Consider the following 23,010-nt stretch of genomic DNA (forward strand, 5'->3'; position numbering starts at 1 on the left):
AAAACACACCAAAATGTATAAAGTGTATCTCCTATGGAGATGCAATTTGCATGTCCATGTTTTTTTTCTTTTTTTTTTTTAATAAACATATACTGTATTTCTACAACAAAAAAGCTATGCCTTAGTCAGGTGCACCTTTCAGTATTACAGGTGGAATCCAGGAATCCTTTAAATTCTATGTATGTCAGGTAAATTAGTCACGCAATTCCATGCATCAAATCTCACTTTTTGGTTGACTTGAATTAAGAAGAAGACGTGTGTTCTGGAAGAACCTAACTCCAAAGTTAACTAAAGGAGAATAAATTTAACTAGAGAAATCTATTTCTAGCCCCCAAACAAAAACCCAACCTTCTAATTAAATTCAAGCTTTCTTGAACAGACAAAAGTTAAGACTCCCATAAGGACTATATATTCTAAGATTGGCATTTAAACATTGTTTTTTAAAGTCACTTAGGAAAAAAAAAAAAGCAGTCCCATTAACCCACATTCCATAAAATTGCAACAACCATATTCAGTTACTACTAGCAGCATGTACTTATATTGGGTTCCACTACTGATGTGTATTCCATTGAAAGGTATGAAAAATACTTTTCACTTCACAAATGATCTGAAAATTCCCATTTAAGATGTTTATTATGTTTAACCTAAACCTCATGTCCATCTTTCTAAGAGAACTCTCCCACTCTAGAAAGCAACCACTTAACCAAGCTGGAACTATGGGGGAAATGTTTCCAGACCTACATGCTGTTTATTAAAACAGTTTGAACTAATCTCTTTTCTGGGGTATTCATTCTATCCTTCTGAGTTTTCTGAATTACTTACACAGTCTGATAATAAACTTGTTGAACCCCCAGGAAGTGAACATCTGGGATAAGTACTTACTGAACCGCTGCTGACTTCTGTGAACCTGTTCTGTTTCTACCTGGTTAGGAAGGTAAACCAGGTACTTGGCTCTGAAGGCTTCTTGGCTTTTCATGAAGCAAGTGATAAATATTCACTAGCCAAAGACCCAGGAGCTATGTATCCTTGTATTCACTTATCTGGCTCCAGAATCAACATTCTAACTCATTTCCAACTTTAAATGTTGTTTTCCAAAATGGTTGCTGTGACGTGTCTTTCCCTGGATATTTCCAGATGGAGTAATAGAGTAAATAAACAGGACACCACATTAGCATCAAGCCTACCTGACTCTCCCACAGCAGAATTCCAGGATCTAGAACACCTAGATCCATCCTATCCTTCCCCTTCCACCCCTTGCCCCACATTGTCTGATCCTTGCAGTATCAGAAAACCCAAATGGAGAACAAACTATCTGGGCAACAGAAACAAATCTTCTTCCCACTGGAGCTGGCATTCTGGGTTAGTAAGAGGTGTGCACAGCCATGGCATCTCGGCCATGTATTTCCAATCTTGAAATGAAATCCAGTCAAAGGCCACGAAGACACAGGGAGAGCGGGCATGGAGACTGCTCTGAGCGCAGACCTGTGCAGGAGAGCTAGGAGACACGGTGGTAATTTAAAAGATCACACACAAAAGCTTTAATTCAGTGAGAGAGAGATGGAATTCAGTTTTATTTCGTCCTCTCTGAAACTTCCATTTACACCACGGCCTCGTCTATCAAAGAGGAGGAGGAAGAGGAGGAAAACACTCTGCCCGTCACCACAGAACTCAAGTATCAGGTACTTGTTCCTAAGAGGTGGCAGGGTATTTGTTGCTCCAGTTTTTTGGCTCTGAGAGATCACACATTCAGTACCAGCGTAGTGAGGAGCCACTGGCGAACTGCTGGAAACGTCCTCTGGGTGAATCAGTGGCCATTTCATAAAGTGCTTCTGGAGTTAAAATTCTTGTTGAGCTGTCAAAAGTGTCCACGCTTCTGCAACACAGAGGATAAAAGAATCCCAATGGGTGTGTCACTGAGTCCGTCCCAGCTGGGTCATGTTCTTGGCATTGCCGCTTTAGCCGCCCAGGCGCTGGCCCTCACCCCAGGCAAAACCTCCTGGCCGCTCTTCAGGTAGTGGATTATAATTTGGATCTTCATCTGGTGTATCAAAAATAGCCTTCCTAAAAGACAGGCAACAGATATAATTTAGTCCCAGGGTCATCTTAGGTCCTAAATGCTACTCTGAGATCCAAAAGATCCCATAGGGTGTCTGCCAATGGATAAGTATGTTGTCTGCCTACCAATGAAACAGTTCTCCTATTTTGAAGGTATTTATAATTATTGCACATTTACATTAACTTTTACCTCCTTTACTAATTTTTACTACAAAGCAACATATGGAATCGTAGAGAAAACAGGAAACATATACGAGCAAGACATCCTCAATCCCCAGAGATAATTATGTTGGTGTTTTCAATATTCTTCCAAAACGTTTACATGTGAAATTTTACAAAAGTTAGATCACACATGTTGAGAAGTACTTCAGAGCCAGTGGGACAATATAAGCATCAAAATAACAATGTTAAGGGATTATAAGCCATGAATAAAACAAGAAACCATGGATTCTTGCAGATATAAAGGAACTCAAATTTTATAAGAATAAGGATGTTTTCCATAGTCTCAAAGTACCTCTTCACAAAATATTTAATCACAAAGGAGAAAAAAAAGTAACTTTGCCGTGGAGAAGCCCTGCAGATACCTTAATCAAGTAATCAAAGTGATTAACACCACTCTGGCAAATTCAACAACCAGAAACCCTGTGCCAGCAGGCTGCAATAAGAATGCAGTATCACTTCTCTGATGTTCCTGCAACAGACGAAAAACCTGAACCTCAATGTGAGGGAACATCAGACAAACCCAAATTGAGAGATGTTCTACAAAAATGGGCTTACAGTTTTCAAAAATGTGAATGTCATCAGAGTCAGAGCAAAACTGAGAAGCTGCTCCAAACGGAAGGATACTAAACAGACATGACAACGAAGTGCAACGCCTGAATCTGAAATGCATTCTTCTGCTATAAAAAATCAGGACAATTTCCCAAAGTGGAATTGGGTCTGAGGATTAATGTTTCTTTCCAGATTTTGACTATGTAGAAGAAAATACACATTAGAGGGGATCATGGGGCAGTAGGTTAACAATTCACTTTCAAACACTTAAAGGAAAAAAGTCCTTTGTACTGTTCTGCAAGTTTCTGCAAGTCTGAAACTGTTTTGAAATTTTAGAAAAAGAGTAATAGAAAACAACAAGACACCACTTTACAGCTATCAAACTAGGAAAAGGTAAATACAACTTCTCCCACATTTTAGGAGATTGTGGGGAAATGGACACATATGGTGCTGGCGGAAATGTAAACCTGAGTATCCATTCCAGATGGCAGTTTGGTGATAAACCAAACAGCTATTCTACTTGTAGGAATTCATCCTTTGAAAACAATCATGGAAGTGTGCAAAGGATGTGCTGCTACATGTGCTACACGAATGTGTAGCTACAAGGACGTTCACCACTCCAATCATGGAGGGAAGAACAAGAAGGATGTCAATGTCCATTGATGAGGGATTCGTAAATTGTGTTCCATTCATACTGGGGGTATCATGAAGCTGTTATAATTTCTGTCAGAAATTTATGATAGAAAAATGATTATATTACATTAGAAAGCTATGAGATAGCACTTTTTAAAAAGTTTACAGACAGTAAAAGACTGATGAATACATATCAAAAAGTGCATCAAATCCCACCACTGTTATATCTAAGTGGTGGGGTTATGGCAGATTTTACTTTCTTCTTTCAGTTATTCTACAACCAACATTTTATAAGAAGAACGCACATTTTATTCCTTAAGAGAACTCTTTGTAATGCAGTACACCCCAAGGACACAAAATTCTGGCATAGAAGGAGGTGCTATGAACCAAAGCTCTACCCTCAGGACACCAAGGTATGGAAAAAGGAGAGGCGCTTGCTTAAAATCACACAGCTGGCTGGCAGCACAAACAGCCCATGTCTGGTTTCGAGCTGAGAGCTGTTTCTACTCTATTTCACTGCTTCTCTCTACCACCTGTTTGGAAGACCAGACATTCCACCTTTAGAAACCCTCGTTTGGTCAGCTTCTTGCCATCTTGCTACTTCACATCTCTAAACTAAGACAGCAGTCTACATGGAACCAGCAGGCTCCTTCCTCCTGGGGCCAGGAGGTGCTGGTGGTCATGTGAGACAATTACCACGTTACCCTCGGGACACCCTGAGCCTCTGGCCACAACTCTGGCGCTTCCCACCCAATCTGAATGTTCCCCAACGGCAGCTGGATTGCTCAATCTGTAAATATTTACTGGCCTGAACTATGTGTGCTGGGAGCTTTGGGATCCCCAAGAAAACAAGATCCTGGACCCTGCCCTGGTTTTTCTGCAAGAAACACATAACCTGGTGTTAAATACTCACAAAATAGATGGTGTTTTCAAAATTCTTATTCCGCCGGGTTGATTGGGAAATACATCTTCCAAGAAAAAATATATGTGTCCAACTGCAATACCTAGAGTCAACCAGAAATAAAGGATGAGGGAGAGGATTAGAATTTTGATTGCAGGTGTCTGTACCAATGGAAAATCTTTCTACTTAGGAAGAAGTGTCAATATACTGGGATTCCCTGGCAGCTCAGCTGGTAATTTATTTATGAAAAAGTTGAAAATGAACATTATAGTCCTTGAGCATATCACTATCAAACAATCCTACAATAACTTATATGAAGGCCAGACAGAATTAACATGACAAGTATGACAGAATAAGTTTGTAAGTAAAATAATGGAAAAAGTACTGCCAAGAATCTTACCCAAGAGGTCCACAATGATTGAGTTCCCCAACAACAAGGAAAAGCCCATGAGCACCCAGGGTAGAAAGGGGGCCTGGAAATTCAGAAGGCCAAAGAAGTTCATGCGGACGTATGGGTTCCTTCGGCTCCACACGTAGACAAGCATTATTGTAAAGGCCTGGCCCAAGAAAACTAAGCTCACAAATAAACCAAAAAGCTAGTGGTTGGAATTAAGGAAAATAGCAACATTAAGTGTTAACAGAGAAGACTGGGCAAGAGAACTAAGGATTGTACTCTAACACAAGTTTGCATTAGGAAAGGCAAGCAGTTGTTACAAGTTTGGAGTGGGGCGGGGTGGGGGTGGGGCTGAAAATAATTACCCAGAGTGATGAGGCCAAAACCTTAGGCACCTGGATTGTTGCTACTTCAAATTGATATTCTGCTTTCATGAAGTTCTTGCCTCTTTGGTCAGTTATTACATGAAGGCTCATTCACCATGAGGACTCTTAGAGGTGAATCAAGCCAGCTGGGGCAAAACCATCTTGTCAGACAGGGCTCCCTTTAAGTTTGGTGACACTTATTATTTATTTATTTATTTATTTATTGACAATTATTATTTAAAAAACAAACAAACAAACAAAAAAACCACAAAAACTATCAGTTTTGATGGTGACCAAATAAATGTCCTACCAGCTTAGTTTAAAAGTGAAGTATACCTGGGGAGTCCCTGGCAGTCTAGTGGTTTTGACTCCATGCTTTCACTGACGATGGCCTGGGTTCATTCCCTGGTCAGGGACCTGGGATTCCACAAGCCCAGTGGCACAGCCGGAAAAAAAGAAAAATGAAGTACACCCACCAACCAGAACACACCCAAGATTTCTAATAGTAACCCAACTGGGTTAAAGTTTCTCAGACTTGCTCACAGTGGAAAAACACCCTGTGCAACCTCTAGGCTTAGACAAGCTGTTACATAAACTGGGCTGTAAAATAAACAGGAGCCTGAAGGTAAAATGGAGAGGGAGAGGGGTGGCGCGGGCGCAGAGAGTTGATACTTTTATATGTTCATTCCGAGTCTCTAGCCTCTAGTGCACTTCGGGAGACAGACGAAAAACTTTAGGGAGAGAGAGGGAGTTCTTTAGTATTTTCCTGTATTTGTTCTATTCGTCGAAGGATACGGTCATTAAGAATCCACCAAAAAGGAACATAAATACAAAGTCTGCTGTCCGACCTCGGAAAGAGCCTTCTTCTAGCATTCGACAGTAACGATATCTTAAGTTCCAAGTTAAGAAAATATTAAGTACACAAATATGAAGAAAGTGAAATTGAATGTATCACCTAAGTACACTTGGACTCCCTGTTACTTGTGAGAAGTCAAGACTTTGTTTCTGTAAGAGTGTTTATGAGTGGTATTATTGTTACTTCTTTTTCCAGGCATTCTAGGCAATGGCTCTGTGTTTTACAAAAACCGTTCCTGATTGGGGAACGAAGCCAGACGCCACATAAACATGCTTCAAATCTGTACTGTCTTCCCACGTTCAGCCACACCACAATCTACACCATCCTTGCTTTTTCACAACCTAACTTGGTGGAAATCCCCATCAAGAAGCCTCATGTGATAATCTGCTTTTTTTAAGGCCAGGAAGTTAAGTATTTCTATACTTCAGTCAATAAGGAGGCATTTCAATGAAAAACCTAATTATTAGAAACTTACCAGAATGATGTAACATAGAGACACAGGAATCCATCTCAGGGCAGGAAGCCTGTTACCTCGACAAGGCTCTCTGGCTACTGCAAATGAGCTGAGCTGCAAATTCCCCACTTCACCCAGGGGGTTGGGGCGCAGGAGAAATGCCCTGCCCAGTGGCCCCAATTACCATCTGACTACAGCAAAACCCTTCCTCTTTTTCAACAGACTGGAATATGGGGAGCCTGGCAGACAAAACACTGTCTTTCCAGCCGGCAGAACCAGCAACTGAGATCCAAGTAGATCTCAACTTCTCCATCCCCCATGAACCCACTTTTAGGTTGGGCTTTATCACTTGGGGCCCATTGGTGTTATTTTGTACGAACACCTCAATTAAATCACTCTGGTCTCCCTTAATCAGACCTGTAAGTGGCGCATGGGCAGAAATGTAAGCATTTTATAATTAAATACTTCCCATTTGAATAAACAGTGACCTACAAACACCCTCAAAACATTACTAACTGACCAACTATTCTGTGTATCACTGAGCCAGTAGCCAGAAGTTACAGCTGAGATGGTAACAAAAACAGCAAAGTTAATAGTTTCAAACTTAATACTGTATTTCCTAAATAAAACTAAAGTTTCTATGCTAACCCCACTTAGTAAAGGATACAGAAAAATCATGTTAAATAAAAAATTGAATCCAACTGGCCCAAAAAATAAGAAATTGGTGATTAGCCTCCATATCTGTTAAAAGAAAAAAAAAATCAAGAGAAAGACAGGTTAAGTAAAATATATCAGGAAACATTTTCATATTAAGACAAGAGATAGCCTATGACCACAATGGTTGTAGGCTACAATGGAAAGGCCACAAATAGGTGATTCTATTTTCTAAACTCAAAAGTGAGACACACAATCGGACACTGAATTCTTGTGTCGCTTCAGTGAAAGTCTAGAAGATATCACTCGCCCCTGGAAAATTCTAAGCCTGACAGGACAGAAAACTTGCAATTGTGATTGTATTTAAAAAAAAAAAAAAAAGAAAAACACAAAAATCCATACCATATGGTCAGGCAAATGATGGGAAAAGTGTGACGGCAAGACTACACTGTTTCCTAATCTGTAGACTAGGAAACAGAGCTTTCATATATGTAGTATCACAATCTAATGAACAATCTCAAGATACCAAAGGAAAATTACAGGATCTAACAGCAATTGTTTCTATATTAGCCATCAGAAACATCCAGAGTAAAGAGTAATTCTAAAGCAAATACTTGAGTACTAGCCTGAACAGAGAGCCAACTCACTACAAGTAAAGATCTAATACTGTAATAATTAGTTTAACTGGTAGATATGCACTTATTTTCAAACCCTGATATACACTTCCCCACCCAAACCATCCACGCCTGCAATAAGAACAACTACTCACAATGATAGAACACTTAACATTTAAAGTGTTTTAAAATATTATCTCATGTGATTTTAATTATCCTGTGAGATGAGCAGGCTGGCAATACCATCCCCATTTCACACACAATGTAACTTAAGAAACTTGGATGATTTGGCCTGCCTAACATCACACAGCTTGTATAGGGAGACTCTGAACTCAAACCTAGAACTCCTAATTTCACACATGGTGTGAAGAGTTTAACCTCAGGCAAAATCAAGCTTTGTTTGTTTGGATGGAGCTAAAGCTCCCAGTGAAGGGCTTGTGAGTGGAGAAGGAAGAAGGCAGGGATAGGGTTCACGGGACTCCTTTATGATCATTAAATTCTTAAGAATTGCTAACTATTAAAGTTGAAACAACTCAGAATTGTTTACTGCATACTAATTGCATCCAGGATTGTAGAGTCCTCAACCTTGTGAGGAGACAGGCACATAAACAAGTGCAAGTATGAGATGAGAGACATAAGAAAAATTATTTATAGATACTCTAGGGACACAAAGGAGGATGAATCTGAGAAGGCTACACAAAAACGCATTACTGAAAGACAAGCTGGAGCTCAATGGGTATAAAGCGAATGAAACACCTCTGAGACAGAGGGAACAACAGGTGTAGAAACAGAATTACTGGCTTTTGGGTCTCTCTTACTTCGACTATGGCCAATATGATCCTAGGACAGAAAAACTCATCTCTCTTTAGCATTCTAATTACTGGAAAGGACCGTCTCTCACTGTAATCTAATGAACTGGCGTTGTTTTAGACGTCAGTCTTTGTGAGGATTATGTGATCCCTGGGAGATGGATTAGAGCACTCACTGAGTTTCTGAACTGGACCACAGGGATAACACCAAGGTGGTGACTATGCCACATGGTGCTGAATGGACTAAATATGGACATCCTCTCTGACTCTCCCCGAACAACTAGCCAATCCAGTCTCCTCTCAATCTATAATACTAAATCTGAACCAGTGATTCCTAAATATAGGAACTGGACGCATCAAATCAAAACCATGCAGGGAACTTTATAACATACCCTTGGTGATTCTGATTTGGTACATGCTGAGGATCTTGAGAATCTCTTTAAAAGTTCCAGGCTGCAGAATCACTGCTTTGTACTTCCCGACCCCCCCAACACTTATAATCAAATATTCCCACTGAGTTATTTGAGATGTAGCAGGATTAGCTACTAAAAAGTAAGAAAAATAAGTTTAAAAACTGCAACATTAAATGGCGGTTGTGATGGGCCACTTACTTGAAAGTGTTTAAAGATTAATTCAGGATTGAAGTACAACTGAAAAGGTGTGATCAGTTCCAACTGCTGAAATGGAAAAACAGCTTCTTCAAGCAAGTCAATCAAGAAACAAAATATCATCATTTACTACAAAAGACTAGTAGTTCTGGCAATTTCCCATTCTTAGTCACTTAGACTGAATTATTTAAGGTTTACTTCTTAAGCTGGAGGAAGGTTGGTAGAGTTCTCTAGAACTGGCACAATTCTTTGAGTTCCCCAATACCAAACACAAAATAAAAGTCTGTTGTTTCAATAGCTGAGGCTGATGTGAAGGTATGGAAGGCAGATGGTAATGTCTTAGATTCAGGGCAAGAGCAGCTGCTAGGATTACGCCCAACACGTGGGCACCACCTAAAACAGCTGTGTGAAGCAACACAATTCACTCGAACCAAGACTCAGTACCCTGCCACTGGGAAGGCTGCGTACTTCCAGCCAACCTCTATATCAGACTCTTTCTTTCAAGACTTCCCGCTCAACAACTTCCATCTCTTTTTAAAATTCATTTTAATTGGAGGCTAATTACTTTACAATATTGTAGTGGTTTTGCCATACACTGCCATGAATCAGCCACGGGTGTACATGTGTTCCCCCTCCTGACCCTCCCTCCCACGTCCCTCCCCATCCCATCCCTCTGGGTCATACCAGTGCACCAGCTCCGAGCACCCTGTCCCATGCATCGAACAACTTCCATCTTTCTATCTTCCACGTCTACGTTTCTCCACTAAGCGGACCTTCCTCCCAGTGGTCACAAAGTATCATTTTGTGGATCTGAGAACACCCTCAGAGTTCTCAGACACGTTTCCTGGGTGGGCGGCTCCCGAAGCCCTGACTTGGTACATATCCTGCCTGCCTTTATATCTCCCAAACTGACCCGCAGTCCTGATCCTCCACCCCTCATGAAACAGCACCCCTTTTTCTGGATCACTGGATAGCACTTACGGGGCGATTCTGAACCCCAGAGTGAGCCCTGTACGCCTCCACCCACCCTTGAGACCAACCCCTCTGAGCTTCCCCGAGGCCCAAACCCCAGTTTCCCAAGGACGCGGGGATATCCAGTACAACTCATGAGAAGCTGGCGCTGCAGCTGCTCACCACAGCGGCAGTGGTGAGGACGCAGGCGGTGGTGTAGGCGCGGCTGACCGGTGGGATCTGCAGGTACTCCAGTCGGAGGCTCTGGTACGCCATCTTCCCCACCGCCGCCGGCCCCCCCACTCCCCCACTTCCCCTTCCGCCAGTCCATCCCAGCGGCGGGGCGGGATCAGGGCGGAACCAGAGCGGGGCCCCTCCCCGTTACACTGCTATCCAATCAGCGCTGACCAACCGTCCAGCCACCAACCGCTAGAGCCCGAAGAAAAGCACATTCGCCAATCACGAGTTGCGTTTCCGCGGCGGCCCAACCTAGCTTCTCCACCCACCAACGTCTCGGGGAAGGGAGTGAGTACCGATTCCTTCTGCCAATCCCCGCCGGCCACAGCTAGCTTTCCCGCCCGGCCTCTTTCTGTCACCAATCTAGGTGGCCCCCTCCCCGGACAGTCGGCCAATCAGGAGCGCGGTGGCATCCTGCCCTAGCTGTCGTTCGCTAAAGCAGATAGCGGTCAGAATCTGGGGGAGTCAACCGCGCCGCCTATCTCTGGCAGCCTGCGGTGGTTTAAAGGAGGTGGCGGGAAGCTGGTGTTTGGTCGAATTCATCACTCTCATAGTCGCTTGGGTAAGTGCCACGGGGCTGCATTTTCTCTGAAGAGGAGCGGGAACAGGTGGCACTCGGTGGGGCGCCATCCCGGGCGCTAGAGCAGCCTGAAGGAGCAGCGTCGCCGGCGGGCCGCGAACCTCCACCCTGAAGGTCCCGGCATGCAGCGGGGGCGCGGGGCCTGTTGGGAGCCACTTCTCAAGCCGGAAGTAGTTCCTGCCAGGAGGTTTCTGGAGCTTCGGCTCCTCAACTCGCCGAGGTACCCTGTGTACTTCCTGCGTATCACCTGCAAATATCGGTTAAAGCCGTATCGGTTTCCTGCCCCCAGGAAATCTAAGGCTTGCAGAGAAGATAGGCTTGTGATAATAGTACCCTAAAGCAGGACTTGGGGTCCCAAAGAGTCGGTCACGACTGAGCGACTTGAAGTGAACTGAAAGCAGGACTTGATCAGTGCCCGAAGAGAGGCTGTTGGTTTAAGGTCGATTTTTTAGTTTGGAGGCTTGATTAGGATTGGGTAGAGCTCATGAAAAGCAGTCCAGTTTTGGTAGAAACTGCTGAATCAAGAGTTTCAGAGAATCTTGCTGTAACAAATTGTTGGCGAGATATCCTGGAAATGGCAGCACACTCCAGTATTGTTGCCTGGAAAATTCCATGGACAGAGGCGCCTGGCGGCCTGCAGTCTATGGGATATAGAGAGTCAGACACGGGGAGAGCTGGTTCGCACGCACGCCACGCATTCCCATTAAAGAGTTCATCAGTCTTTGGGGGTCTCATAATCCAACCATTTGGACAATGAAAATGTTATTCTGGTCTAGAATAGCAGAGTCATGCTAATGTAAACAGTAAGTTGTTGGGGGGTGGGGCAAGGAGACTCTTTGTTAGTTTCAGTTCTCAGTGTTCAACCTGTGTGTGTGTATGGGTGGGGGGTTAGATGTTTTTGGTTTTCAAGAAACAACGCTGTAAAACCATTTTACCAGGTTGGCAAAGATTAGAAGCATTATCACTTCAATTATGCTTATGTAAGGTACTTAAAAAGGAGGGCAGTGGTTAGTAAAGGTCCTTGTAAGCCATGTGAAAAAGTTTAAAACTGATCTTGAAGGCATAGGGAAGTGTTGAGAAGTTAAAATCCTGTTAATCCACAGAATCCTCTCCACAAGACAAAGAAGAGAAAGCAGTTCTATTACTGAATAAGCATATCCAGATTATGCATTAGAGATAATCTGTAAATGAGATTACAGAGACAGAAATTCTACCCTATTTATACTGCTAAGCTATTAGAACCATTCTATTTTTAGTCATTACATAAATTCTCAAGATTAACAGCACAGTCTTATAAAAAGATTTGACAGCACCACTTGCTTCAGATTCTTTGATAAGGTTCATCCTAAATTTGCCTGGTAATTGAGGTAGCCATTTGTTTCAGCTAATTTGCAGGAATAATGAAACTTCTTTTATTTCCATGACAAGTATCTGGTTACAGCCCCAAAAAGGTCCCTAGGTTAAACACCCACAGTGACAGGGAGATAGGAATGCTATTTTCCTAGATGTTTACATTTGAAAGGAATGACTCCCAGACCCTTAAGAAAATGCCAGGGTTGTAAAGCTTACTGGAGGCTTACTCACCTTCTAGTGGTATTTTTTCAGATAGCAAGATTGGAAGGACAGGGAGTTGACATTGGTAAAGGAGTGGTTGACGTGATGGATCATGGAGCCTAAAGTATAGTGGGGAAGTGAAGTGGGAGAGACTAAAAAGAGAGGCTCGGAGGGCTGAAAGTCTTGAAGATTAAGATATAATATGAATATAGGCATGAGTGTTGGAAGACTAGCATATGAGGTTGTGGTCAAAAAGTAGGAGAGTTGGGGAGAGAAGTTAGAAATGTCAATACCCAGGTCGCTGAAAGAGTGGAGATGAAGGTCTGAAAAAGTGGAGATGAAGAACTGAGTTTCTAGGGCATTGGTTAGATCATCCATGTAAATCTGAATGTTGTCTGGGGTGATAACAGAATTTAGAAGGCTGAGCCATGGGCCAGAGCCTCAGTAATTGAGAGGTGAGGGAAATGGACAAAGAGGAGGAAGAAGGGAGGTGATAGGCTGATGAGAGTGTCAGAGAGGCAGGATTTGTATCCTGTTGTGCATGTGTGAGGCTGGAAGTAGCATCAAGTATCAAGGAACATAAACTTCATGGTTTTTTTTTTTGAGCATTAAAATATTTTATTAAACTTCATGGTTTTTGTTTGCCACTTTGTTTTGTTTGTTTTGCTGTCTATAATGTCTAAAAATTTGTTACTTTTTTTTAAACAAATGAAAATTTTTCTTATTACATTTGCAGGTTGTTCACAATCAAAATTAACAAAGCAAAAAAAAAACAAAAAACCCCACCAAGATGTCTGTTGATCCAATGGCCTATGAGGCCCAGTTCTTTGGCTTCACACCGCAGACTTGCATGCTTAGGATTTACATTGCCTTTCAAGACTACCTGTTTGAGGTGATGCAGGCTGTTGAACAGGTTATTCTAAAGAAGCTGGATGGCATCCCAGACTGTGCGATTAGTGCAGTCCAGATTCGCAAGTGCACAGAAGAGTTTCTTTGCTTCATGAAAGGACGTTTTGATAACCTTTTTGGCAAAATGGAGCAGCTCTTCTTACAGTTGATTTTGCGGATTCCCCCAAACGTCTTGCTTCCAGAAGATAAATCTCAGGAGACACATTCTTACAGTGAGGAAGAATTCCACCTTCTCCAAAAAGAAATTGAACAGTTACAGGAGAAGTATAAGACTGAATTGTGCACTAAGCAGGCCTTTCTTGCAGAATTAGAAGAGCAAAAAAACGTTCAGGCCAAACTCAAACAGACATTGTCTTTGTTTGATGAACTTGAAAACGTTGGCAGAGACCATGGGGCTAGTGATTTTAGGGAGGGCTTGGTGTTCCTGATCCAGAACTCCAGAAAACTCCAGAGTATCAGAGAGAATGTGGAAAAGGAAAGCAAACGATTGAAAATATCTTGATTTCTCAATAGAAAAAGGAGTTTCTCAAGGTGGACTGGTACGGGATTTATATCGATGATATCCTTAATCCTAGTGAACACTATATTTTTGGGAGGGTTTGTTTGTTCACACTTTCTTATATTCCACATCCTCCTCTTTTTTAGTCCACTCTCCTGAAGCATCTGTGCTTTATATTGAACTAATCTTTGAAGCATCTGTGATTAGAGGTCTGTAATGGGTGGGAAGGGATTCTTGGTTCATTAAGAACTCATTTGGGGGCATGACTGAAGAAGTAAAGCTTTCCTTGGCCATTCAAAGATATTTGTAAAAGTTGTACCTTGGTCATGAGTCCTTTGTAACCTTGACCTTTTTGTCTTACTCTTTGGATAAAATGAAATGACACAAAGGTTAAGTGGGTGTCTTCTTTATTAACCAGTCACCACACTGTGGGACAGCCAACACAGACTGCTTGTTCTTGCCCAGTAACTTTTTTCTCACACGAGGAAGTTAATGACTAGCTGAAAGAAGCAAGTAGCAGAAAAAACAACCATGACCTTTAGAAAGAAGAAAGAAGTTGTTTGTTTCTAAGATAAATCCTTGATGATGTTAAAGAGTTTAATGTCTTGGAGCCCAGCAATGGAAGACATTGGACAAAAAGGAAGCATCTCACTGGCATAGAAAAGGAAGCCTGGAACATACTGAATTGCAAAGATTATATAAACTGACTATTAGGTATATATACCATTTTTTTGGTCATACTTCAGTTAGTTTTGGAATCTGCCTTGAACCTAATATTTAATTATTTATTCACACTCATGGAAACTCTCAGTGATAAATTTTAGCTGTATCTTGTACTTAAATTCAATGGAACCTAATATTTCCTTTTGTAACTAATCCATGTAAAATATTAGATCAGCCATGGAAAGGGGAGAAATGGCAATAACTTCTCTTAAGTTATTACTTGCCTTCCATGTCTTCCTAAAGAACAGAATTTGAAGTTTCTCCTTTATATAGAAGTGTAATTTAGGGTATTCATATTTGCAATTAAATATTCATCAGTATAAGAAGCCTGTGTTTACCTGGAATACAATCCTGTACATTAAATATGTCTATTTTAAAAGCTTTGATTTATGATATTCTGCTGTATTTAATGTCATGGTGTGTGTCTCAGTATGACTTTGTAGCCAAATGATGCTTTAAAGTCATAATCATTATTATTTTTTACATTTGGAGCTTATTTAAAATGTCCTGGGACTTTCCTGGTCCACTGGGTAAGACTCCAAGGGGGGTGCAGTTTCAGTCCCTGCTCAGGGAACTAAGATCCCACATGCCCCAAGGTGTGGCCAAAAAAATAAGGGATGGGGTTGTGTGAATGGGAAACAATGGGATCACATGTTTGGAGAACACTAGGCCATGTATTGGAGAAGGCAATGGCACCCCACTCCAGTACTCGTCTGGAAAATCCCATGGACGGAGGAGCCTGGTAGGCTGCAGTCCATGGGGTCGGGAAGAGTCAGACATGACTGAGCGACTTCACTTTCACTTTTCACTTTCTTGCATTGGAGAAGGAAATGGCAACCCACTCCAGTCTTCTTGCCTGGAGAATCCCAGGGATGGGGTTGCACAGAGTCAGACACGACTGAAGTGACTTAGCAGTAGCAGCAGGCCATGTATTGGGATTCAGTGCTTAGTCAGTATCAAAGGACAGTAAAGATCCAGTATCCAAGATTGTAAACTGGAAAAGAACGGTACATATTGTACCTTGGAGACTTAATTTTGGAGACCAGTGCCTTTTATTGGGGGTAAATTATTGTAGTAAACTGGCTGCACAGCTCAGGCTGATGTTGGGAAATGGTAGGTGTTAAACTTTTGGTACTGAAATAAAGGGTCCAGATATCAAGGCAGGTAGTGATATGGGATTCTGGGAAAACAGAACTGGGAAATGACAAGATCCTGCTGTCAGCAAACACTAAACTTATAAAGGTACAAGCTGGTGAATTGGGACAAATTCTAGAGCTCAGTGGGGGGACTGTCGGGGGGTGGAAGTGTCTTGATAAGAGGCAAATGGGGACTGGATACTGAGGGCAGTGAGTCACTAGGGGACAGAGGCCTGCTGTCAGACAGGAGAACTGGACTCTGGTATGCTGTCAGGACATGAGATGGAGAAGATACAAATTAGAGGTCTATATAGCTATTTAACTATCTGCTTCCCTTGTGGCTCAGTTGGTGAAGAATCCTCTTGCAATATGGCAGACCTGGGTTCAATTCCTGGATTGGGAAGATCCCCTGGAGAAGGGATAGGCTAACCCACTCCAGTCTTCTTGGGCTTCCCTTGTGGCTCAGCTGGTAAAGAATCCTCCTGCAGTGAGAGAAACCTGGGTTCGATCCCTGGGTTGGGAAGATCCCCTGGAGAAGGGAAAGGCTACCCACTCCATTATTCTGGCCTGGGGAATTCAGTCCATGGAGTTGCAAAGAGTTGGATAAGACTGAGCAACTTTCACTTTCTTTTTATAGCTATTTAGTGGAGAGAAATGCTGTATCTTGGAATGCTGGGTAATGGGATGAAATTGGTTTTGGAGGGACAGTAGGGACGTGAAGATTATGGGGTGAATTTTGAAGCGGAATAGGAAGTTTGGTGGGCTCACTGCATAGTTGGAAATAAAGGACAGAAATAGAGGAGACGGAAAAGGAAGAATTTATTTCATCAGAGGTACCACAATTGCAGACATTTCCAAGTATACACTGTAGTAGAGAGCTATGTTTTGACATTAAACATTCATGAGAAAACAGAGATGGCATGTGGGTAAATAACCTGCCAAGGTGGGTTTTGGTATTGCGCCTTTTGGGTATGAGATGACAAACCCCCAGGGGTTGGGTGATTTCCTAGAGCGAATTCTCGTCAATCAGAAATCTCACTCCCTTTTGCGAGGCTCTAGAAGGGCTCCGGGCCAGGATAAGCAACCCCCACCCACTCCCTCAATTCCTAAAGACGCAACGGCAACCCTCTCTTGGGCCCCAAGCCTCATCCCCCGCAGCGCAGCGTGCAAGCTATGGGCCGGCGCGTCCCTGGAGGTCTGCAGCCGCTGGTCCCAAGCGTCCAGGACACGACGAGAGCGTGACTTCCTGGCAGAACAGCTCCTTTGGCCATGTTTCCGCTCGGTTCCGATATCGATAGCGTCATCAAAGCCTAAGGCAGGGAAAACGCAGTCCGGGTGAGCTCAAGTCTCTGGGGAGGTGGTGCGCTACCCCGACAAACGCCACTCACTGTGTGCTGCGCTCTTGTGACGTCCGCTGCGCGCTCAGGTCCGCCAGCTCCCTCCCACGCGCCGGGCTGTCTGCGCCAGCTCGGGGTGGGGTGAGGGGCACAGCTGGCTCCTGGGAGGGGGTGGTCGGGCGATGCAGCACCACAGGACTGCGGCCCCAGCCCAGGCTAGGGCGCCGACCCTCCCCGCGGGGCCCTCTCTGGAAGTCCGCGGCCCGGGTCGGCTCATCCCTTAAAAAACAGAAGGTTGGACTCGCTGTACACGCCCCAGACACAAAACGACAGGCTCCCTCTGCGTCCCCCCACCTCACAAAGCGGTAGGGTCCAGAGACATTATCCTCATGATAAATGGGGATCCATCTCACCGCGAAGACTCTAAACGTTGGAGTCTGACTGTGTTCCCGTCCCCTCGTCCCCAGGTGCTCATTTCATTAGCGACAGCTGCTTTGGATGTTTATACTGATGGACAGTTAGACAAAGGCGGCGACAAGCGGAGAAGAAAAGACACAAGCGTCAAAAGCTAGACGAAGGGGGTGCGGCGCGTCTCCAGGCACAAAATGCTGAGCACTTCCTTTCCCTTCCCGCCCGCCTCGGCCCTGCGCGCATCCCGTCCCGCCCCCGCCAATCAGGCAAGCTGCAAATGGATATAGGTAAAGATGCAGGAGGTGATGGAGAAGGCGATGGCCGCGTAGATAAAGATGGAGAGGTGCGGAAAATGGTCGAGATAGCAGCCTTCGTCCAATGGAGGGGCCTCTTCCTGGGGCTGGGGGCGCATCGCGCCCTTAGGCGGCTGCCCGGGGCGGGCCCCTTGCGCCTTCCCGCCAGTGCGCCGACCCGCCTTCCTGCCCCCGGCCCACGCCGACTTGGGCCCACGGACAGCGGGGGGCTCTTCCGGAGGAGCCTTGTCAAACAGGCCTTCGGAGTCAGAGTCGGGGTCCGGGCGAAGCTGCTCGGGGTCCCAGGGTTTGCGCTGAAAGAGCTGGTCAGCCATAGGCGAGGAATGCGGGGAGACGGGTATGTGGGTTCCAAGTGGTCCGGTCCTGGCAAGGTCTAGGCGCAGTGGGCGGCGACGGCGGGGCTGCGGCTGTTTTTCAACTACCCGGGTGGGGGCGGAGCCGGGGGCCTCTGCAGGGTCTGCGCCACGTCTGTCTTAGTCTTGGAACCTCTTATTTCTGGCTTGCGCTTCAGCTCCCAGCCTGTTGCAGAGGTTGGCTGTCCGGGTTCAACCTCTAGGATGCTCCAGGGCTGGCGCCTCAGGAGTCTCTGTGTAACCTGGCTTGTTTCCATGGCAAACTGACCCGGGGGCTGGGGGGTGGGGGGTGATGCAGGAAGCGGGTGGGGGTGCGAGCTGCTAACTGGGACCCGGGAGGGCAAAAAGGGGACTTGGGGCCGAAGAGGCTGAAATGCAGACGGGCAGGATCCCAGTTCCACGCGGAGCTCCCTGGGGGTTTATTTCTCCTTTCAAAAGAAATATTATGTGATCTTTTTTAATTAAAAAATTTAATACATAAAGAAACTAATCCATAATCTTTGTAGAAAACGCTGAAGTTCGAAAACACTATTGCAAAAAGAGTAACAAAATAAAGTCTCCCACAGTCTCAAGCCCAGAGATAGTACAATCAGCTGTGGTGGTGCTTTTCTTCCTGCTCCTCACCCAGGAAGGCAGTATCCCAGCCTTTTGGGCGTATCACATGTGATTAGAAGATTAGGAACAAATACTTTCAAAGATGGCCTGAACTGAGCAGCCCGCTCCCCCACTGCCACCCCTACCCAGGGTCCTCTTGGCAGCTGCAAGACTCTTCCACGGGTTCCACTGGTCTACCACAGATGGCTGAGTACCCTCTTCTGGCATGTCTGTCGCACCTACGTTTCCAAAGCTGGTTGGTGTTGCCTTGTGGAATTGGGGAAAGCAGCCACTAGGAGTTACTTGGGTCCCAGTGGTTGGGAGGAATACATGGCAGGCCCTGCCAGTTGCTGCAGACCCAACCCTGCCATTCAGGAACTCATTCCCTCTTGCAACTGAAAGGCCAGAGGGGACCAGAACTAGCATGCGGAAACAATGTCACCAGGCTGCCATCTCTCTCCATCTCACAGAGCTGTCGGGGACTTCTTGTGGGGCCAGAGTTTACCACATAGTGCCTAGTGGTAGGTATTCAGATAAAATTTGTTGAATGAATGAATCGAAGTGAATGAATGGTTGTTGGCAGCAGCAGGATCACAGTCTCACAGTTTAGCAAGTTTAGCTGAAAGAGCATTTAGTTTCCTAGAGGTGGAGTATATGGAACCGTTGTTGGGAATGTAAAATGGTGCAGCAACTTTGGAAAACATTCTGGTAAACTGCATGAAAAGTTAAACCATTCACTTACCATACAACCCCGGGAATTAATTCCACCCCAAGGTTTCTATCCAACAGAAATGAAAACATATGTCTGTGTTCAGACTACACGAATGTCCATAGCAGTGTTATTGGTAATAGCCCCAAACTGGGAACAATCCAAATGTCAATCAAATGGTGAATAGATAGGCAAAATGTTGACTATCTATGCAATCGGGTAATATTCAGCAATAAAAAGGAGTGAACTACTGAAACATGCTACAATGTGGATGAACCTCAAAAGCATTATAATAAGTGAAAAAAACCAGATGAACATGGACACAGATTGTATGATACATTTAAATGAAATGTCCAGAAAACAAAAATGAGATATCACCTCACACCTGTCAGAATGGCTGTCATCCAAACCCCCACACATAACAAATGTTGGCCAGGATGTAGAAAAAAGGGAACTCTAGTAGCAGTTTAGCAAGACAGAAAGTCATGAGGATATTCATGTGCTTTGATACAGTCATTTCACCCCTTAATATTGTTTTCAAGTCAACAGTGTAAAGAGTAAAGAAAAGCTTTCAGCAGAAAGATTCATACTGTTTATCATGGCAAAGAAACTGGAGCAAACTCAATGTTGGAACAAGAGGAGAATACTTAATTAAATGATGGTGTGTATACTGCAGCCATAAAATTAAAAGACACTTGCTCCTTGGAAGAAAAGCTATGACAAACCTAGACAGTGTATTAAAAAAGCAGAGACATCATTTTGCTGACGAAGGTCTGTATAGTCAAAGCTATGGTTTTTCTAGTAGCCATGTATGGATGTGAGAGTTGGACCATAAAGAAGGCTGAGTGTGGAAAAATGGATGCTTTTGAATTGTGATGCTGGAGAAGACTCTTGAGAGTCCCCTGGACAGCAATGAGATCAAACCAGTCAATCCTAAAGGAAATCAACTGTGAATATTCATTGGAAGGACTGAGGATAAAGCCCTGTTACTTTGGCCACCTGATGTGAAGATTCTACTCATTAGAAAAGACCCTGATGCTGGGAAAGATTGAGGGCAGCAAGAGAAAGAGACGATAGAGGATGATATGGTTGGATGGTACCATTGACACAATGGACATGAGTTTGAGCAAACTCCGGGAGACAGTGAAGGACAGGGAAGCCTGGCGTGCTGCAGTCTATTGGGTTGCAAAGAGTTGGACATGAATTAATAACTGAACAACAACAGTCCACTGCATGGTATCACACAGAGGCATCAGAGAGCTTATTCTCAAAACTCTCAAGTAGCTTGAGGGGTGCTTATCATACTGTAAATCAAAGTCAGAAAAGCAAGATTTAAAACCACATGTGCTAGGATGACAAGATGAAAATGTATTCCTGCAGAGAAAGGTTAGAACAGGAAGAGTAAAGATGGTTATTTTTGAATTGTTTGGATGGTGAGATCATGGGGCAATTTCTAATTTTTCCAGACTTTGTTTACCATTGTTATACTATTTTTTGTGCAACAAAAGCAATTAATAGATGAGAAAATCTAAAAATGGGCCCAGTGGCCACTTGTCAGATTAACAATATCCTGCAATGTTCTGATTGGTGCCCACGCAGACTAAGGACAGTACCCAAGTGTCTGGATGGCGCCACATTGCCTAGCAACCACATGCTCAACAGTGGTTGCTAGGAAACCAGGGACAGAGACAGGACTCCTGACTAATATCCAGTGCCCATCGCGCTGCAAGCCTTTTCCCCTTGTTACTGAAAGCTTGGCCTCTCTGTACACCAGTGCCAAATCAAATCTCAGAGACTGAATTTTGGGTGATGTAGAAAAGGACAGCTTTATTGCTTTGCCAGGCAAATGAGGACACATCAGGCTTCTGCCTCTAAATACTGTGTGTCCCTATCTAGGAGGATTTGACGAGGGGTTTCATAAGACAGTCACAAACCCTGTGTGTGTGTGTGTGTGTGTGTGAGTGTGCATGCGTTCTTTTTTTTTGTGTGTGTGTGTAATAAAGTTTTATTAGAGTATAAAGGAGATAGAGAAAGCTTCTGACATAGGCATCAGAAGGGGGCAAAAGAGTACCCCCTTTGCTAGTGTTAGCAATGGAGTTATATACTCTCCAATGAATCCAAAGAATATCTGGAGGTTGTAAAGACCTCACCAGACCCACTCCCATAATTTACATTTTAAGATAACAGAGTTGGCCAGAAGGTTTAATCCAAAGATTGTCCTCAGGCAGGATACATCCTTGTAAAGACCAGACCTACTCCCATAATTTATGTTTTAAGATAACAGAATTAGCCAGAGGGTTTAATCCAAAGACTGTCCTCAGGCAGGATACATTATTGTTATATAATCCTAAGGAATGTAGAGGAAAAAAAGTAAAAAAGTTTGTCCTTTCTTCCTCCTTGAATATCCCAGACCTCTCTCTCCTTGGGGACCCCTAGACTTCTTATCAACTTGCCTAGGAAATGACTCTCTCATTCCCCCCTTTTCTTTTAGGAGAATTATGTTGCCTAGGGAAAAGGGGCGTCATTCTCATTCCATAACTGCTTCCGAGCGGGACAAGGGGTGTTGTCCCTAAATTGGTGAGGCAACATATTCTCCTAATCCTCATAGTGAGGATGTCTGATTCAGGGGCTCCAAGTAATAGTTGGAGGAGGCTGTGGCACTCATAGGAGCTTGGACAACTATTTGTAAATTAAAAGCTTTTAGACGGTTAGAAAACCCCATTATACAGTTACAGATGTAAGGCAAAATAGTCATTAAACCAAGTTAAAATCAAAATGAAAAGTCACATTATGTCCATAGTTACATCAGTCCATCTTAAGGTTGTTAGATGTCATCAGTTTAAGAAGATGTTGTCAAAGGTATTCACAGACTTGGAGAAAGTCTTTTCCTTGAAGTGGAGATGTCCACCACGGGAAGCCTTCCACCGATGAAGTGGGGAGTGCTCCGCAGACCCAGCAGTTAGACAGATTGTGGAATGCAGCATAGGAGTGAGCCCAGGACAGGAAGGCATTGTCTTGAGGATCAAATGGCAGACTCAGGATTTTTGGAGTCAGCAGAAGTAGGCTCACATAGATTATCAGGCCCATCTTGTCCTGAAGGATCCTGAAGGATTCTTAAAGATTATTTATGACAGTTGTTCAAATAGTAAGGCAGAATTTATTGAGAACTACTGTGATAGATGGGCTTCCCAGGTGGCTCAGTGGTAAAGAATCTGCCTGCCAAGCAGGAGATGCGGGTTTGATCCCTGGCTCAGGGAGAGCCCCTGGAGAAGGAAATGGCAATCCACTCCAATATTCTTGCCTGGAAAATCCCATGGACAGAGGAGCCTGGCTGGCTACAGTCCATGAGGTTGCAAAAGTGTTGAACTCGACTTAGTGACAAAACAACGACAACACTGTGATAGGTATAGGAACTTTTGTGACAGCATTTGGCAGCAGAGGGGAGAGACTGGGCTCAACTCTGAATACAAGGGAGAGGTGGGGGTCTATAGCCAAGGGCAGAGTGGGCTGGCTGGGAGATGGGGCAGTGGTAGTGGCGCTGGTGCTGTGTTTGTCAGTGGAAAACTACTGGGAGAGCTGGGTAATTCTT

General features: G+C 44.0%; 3 protein-coding genes across 10 annotated transcripts; 1 reads left to right on the top strand and 2 right to left on the bottom strand.

The window, feature by feature from the left end:
• Nucleotides 1-1,542: 1,542 nt before the first annotated feature.
• DERL2 (derlin 2) lies at nt 1,543-10,400 on the bottom strand. Of its 5 annotated transcripts, none has more exons than XM_043477209.1 (7): nt 10,249-10,399; nt 9,118-9,183; nt 7,097-7,170; nt 5,915-6,008; nt 4,761-4,956; nt 4,373-4,463; nt 1,543-1,873 (listed from the first exon to the last, which is right to left on the bottom strand). In XM_043477209.1, exons 1-7 carry the CDS (start codon nt 10,339-10,341, stop codon nt 1,747-1,749), a joined length of 741 nt encoding a protein of 246 aa, XP_043333144.1. In that variant the 5' UTR covers nt 10,342-10,399; the 3' UTR covers nt 1,543-1,746. The 5 variants fall into 5 exon arrangements, with proteins under 5 accessions (XP_043333144.1, XP_043333157.1, XP_043333150.1 ...); XM_043477222.1 differs by having other exon boundaries at nt 1,543-2,061; XM_043477215.1 differs by having other exon boundaries at nt 9,118-9,180; nt 10,249-10,385.
• A 209-nt stretch (nt 10,401-10,609) lies between these two features.
• On the top strand, nt 10,610-14,962 carry MIS12 (MIS12 kinetochore complex component). Of its 2 annotated transcripts, none has more exons than XM_043477246.1 (2): nt 10,610-10,864; nt 13,173-14,962. In XM_043477246.1, exon 2 carries the CDS (start codon nt 13,227-13,229, stop codon nt 13,845-13,847), a length of 621 nt encoding a protein of 206 aa, XP_043333181.1. In that variant the 5' UTR covers nt 10,610-10,864; nt 13,173-13,226; the 3' UTR covers nt 13,848-14,962. The 2 variants fall into 2 exon arrangements, with proteins under 2 accessions (XP_043333181.1, XP_043333190.1); XM_043477255.1 differs by lacking the exon at nt 10,610-10,864 and adding an exon at nt 10,985-11,102.
• Nucleotides 14,963-16,498: 1,536 nt separating this feature from the next.
• LOC122446754 lies at nt 16,499-18,377 on the bottom strand. Of its 3 annotated transcripts, XM_043477273.1 has the most exons (3): nt 17,454-17,713; nt 17,092-17,319; nt 16,499-17,013 (listed from the first exon to the last, which is right to left on the bottom strand). In XM_043477273.1, the coding sequence occupies exons 1-3, from the start codon at nt 17,513-17,515 to the stop codon at nt 17,007-17,009; spliced, it is 297 nt and encodes a 98-aa protein (XP_043333208.1). In that variant the 5' UTR covers nt 17,516-17,713; the 3' UTR covers nt 16,499-17,006. The 3 variants fall into 3 exon arrangements, with proteins under 3 accessions (XP_043333208.1, XP_043333204.1, XP_043333199.1); XM_043477269.1 differs by having other exon boundaries at nt 16,499-17,319; nt 17,454-18,377; XM_043477264.1 differs by having other exon boundaries at nt 17,092-18,377.
• Between the last annotated feature and the right edge of the window lie 4,633 nt (nt 18,378-23,010).

This window comes from Cervus canadensis, chromosome 1 (genome assembly GCF_019320065.1).
Source record: "Cervus canadensis isolate Bull #8, Minnesota chromosome 1, ASM1932006v1, whole genome shotgun sequence".
In the NCBI taxonomy this organism is placed as follows: domain Eukaryota; kingdom Metazoa; phylum Chordata; class Mammalia; order Artiodactyla; family Cervidae; genus Cervus; species Cervus canadensis.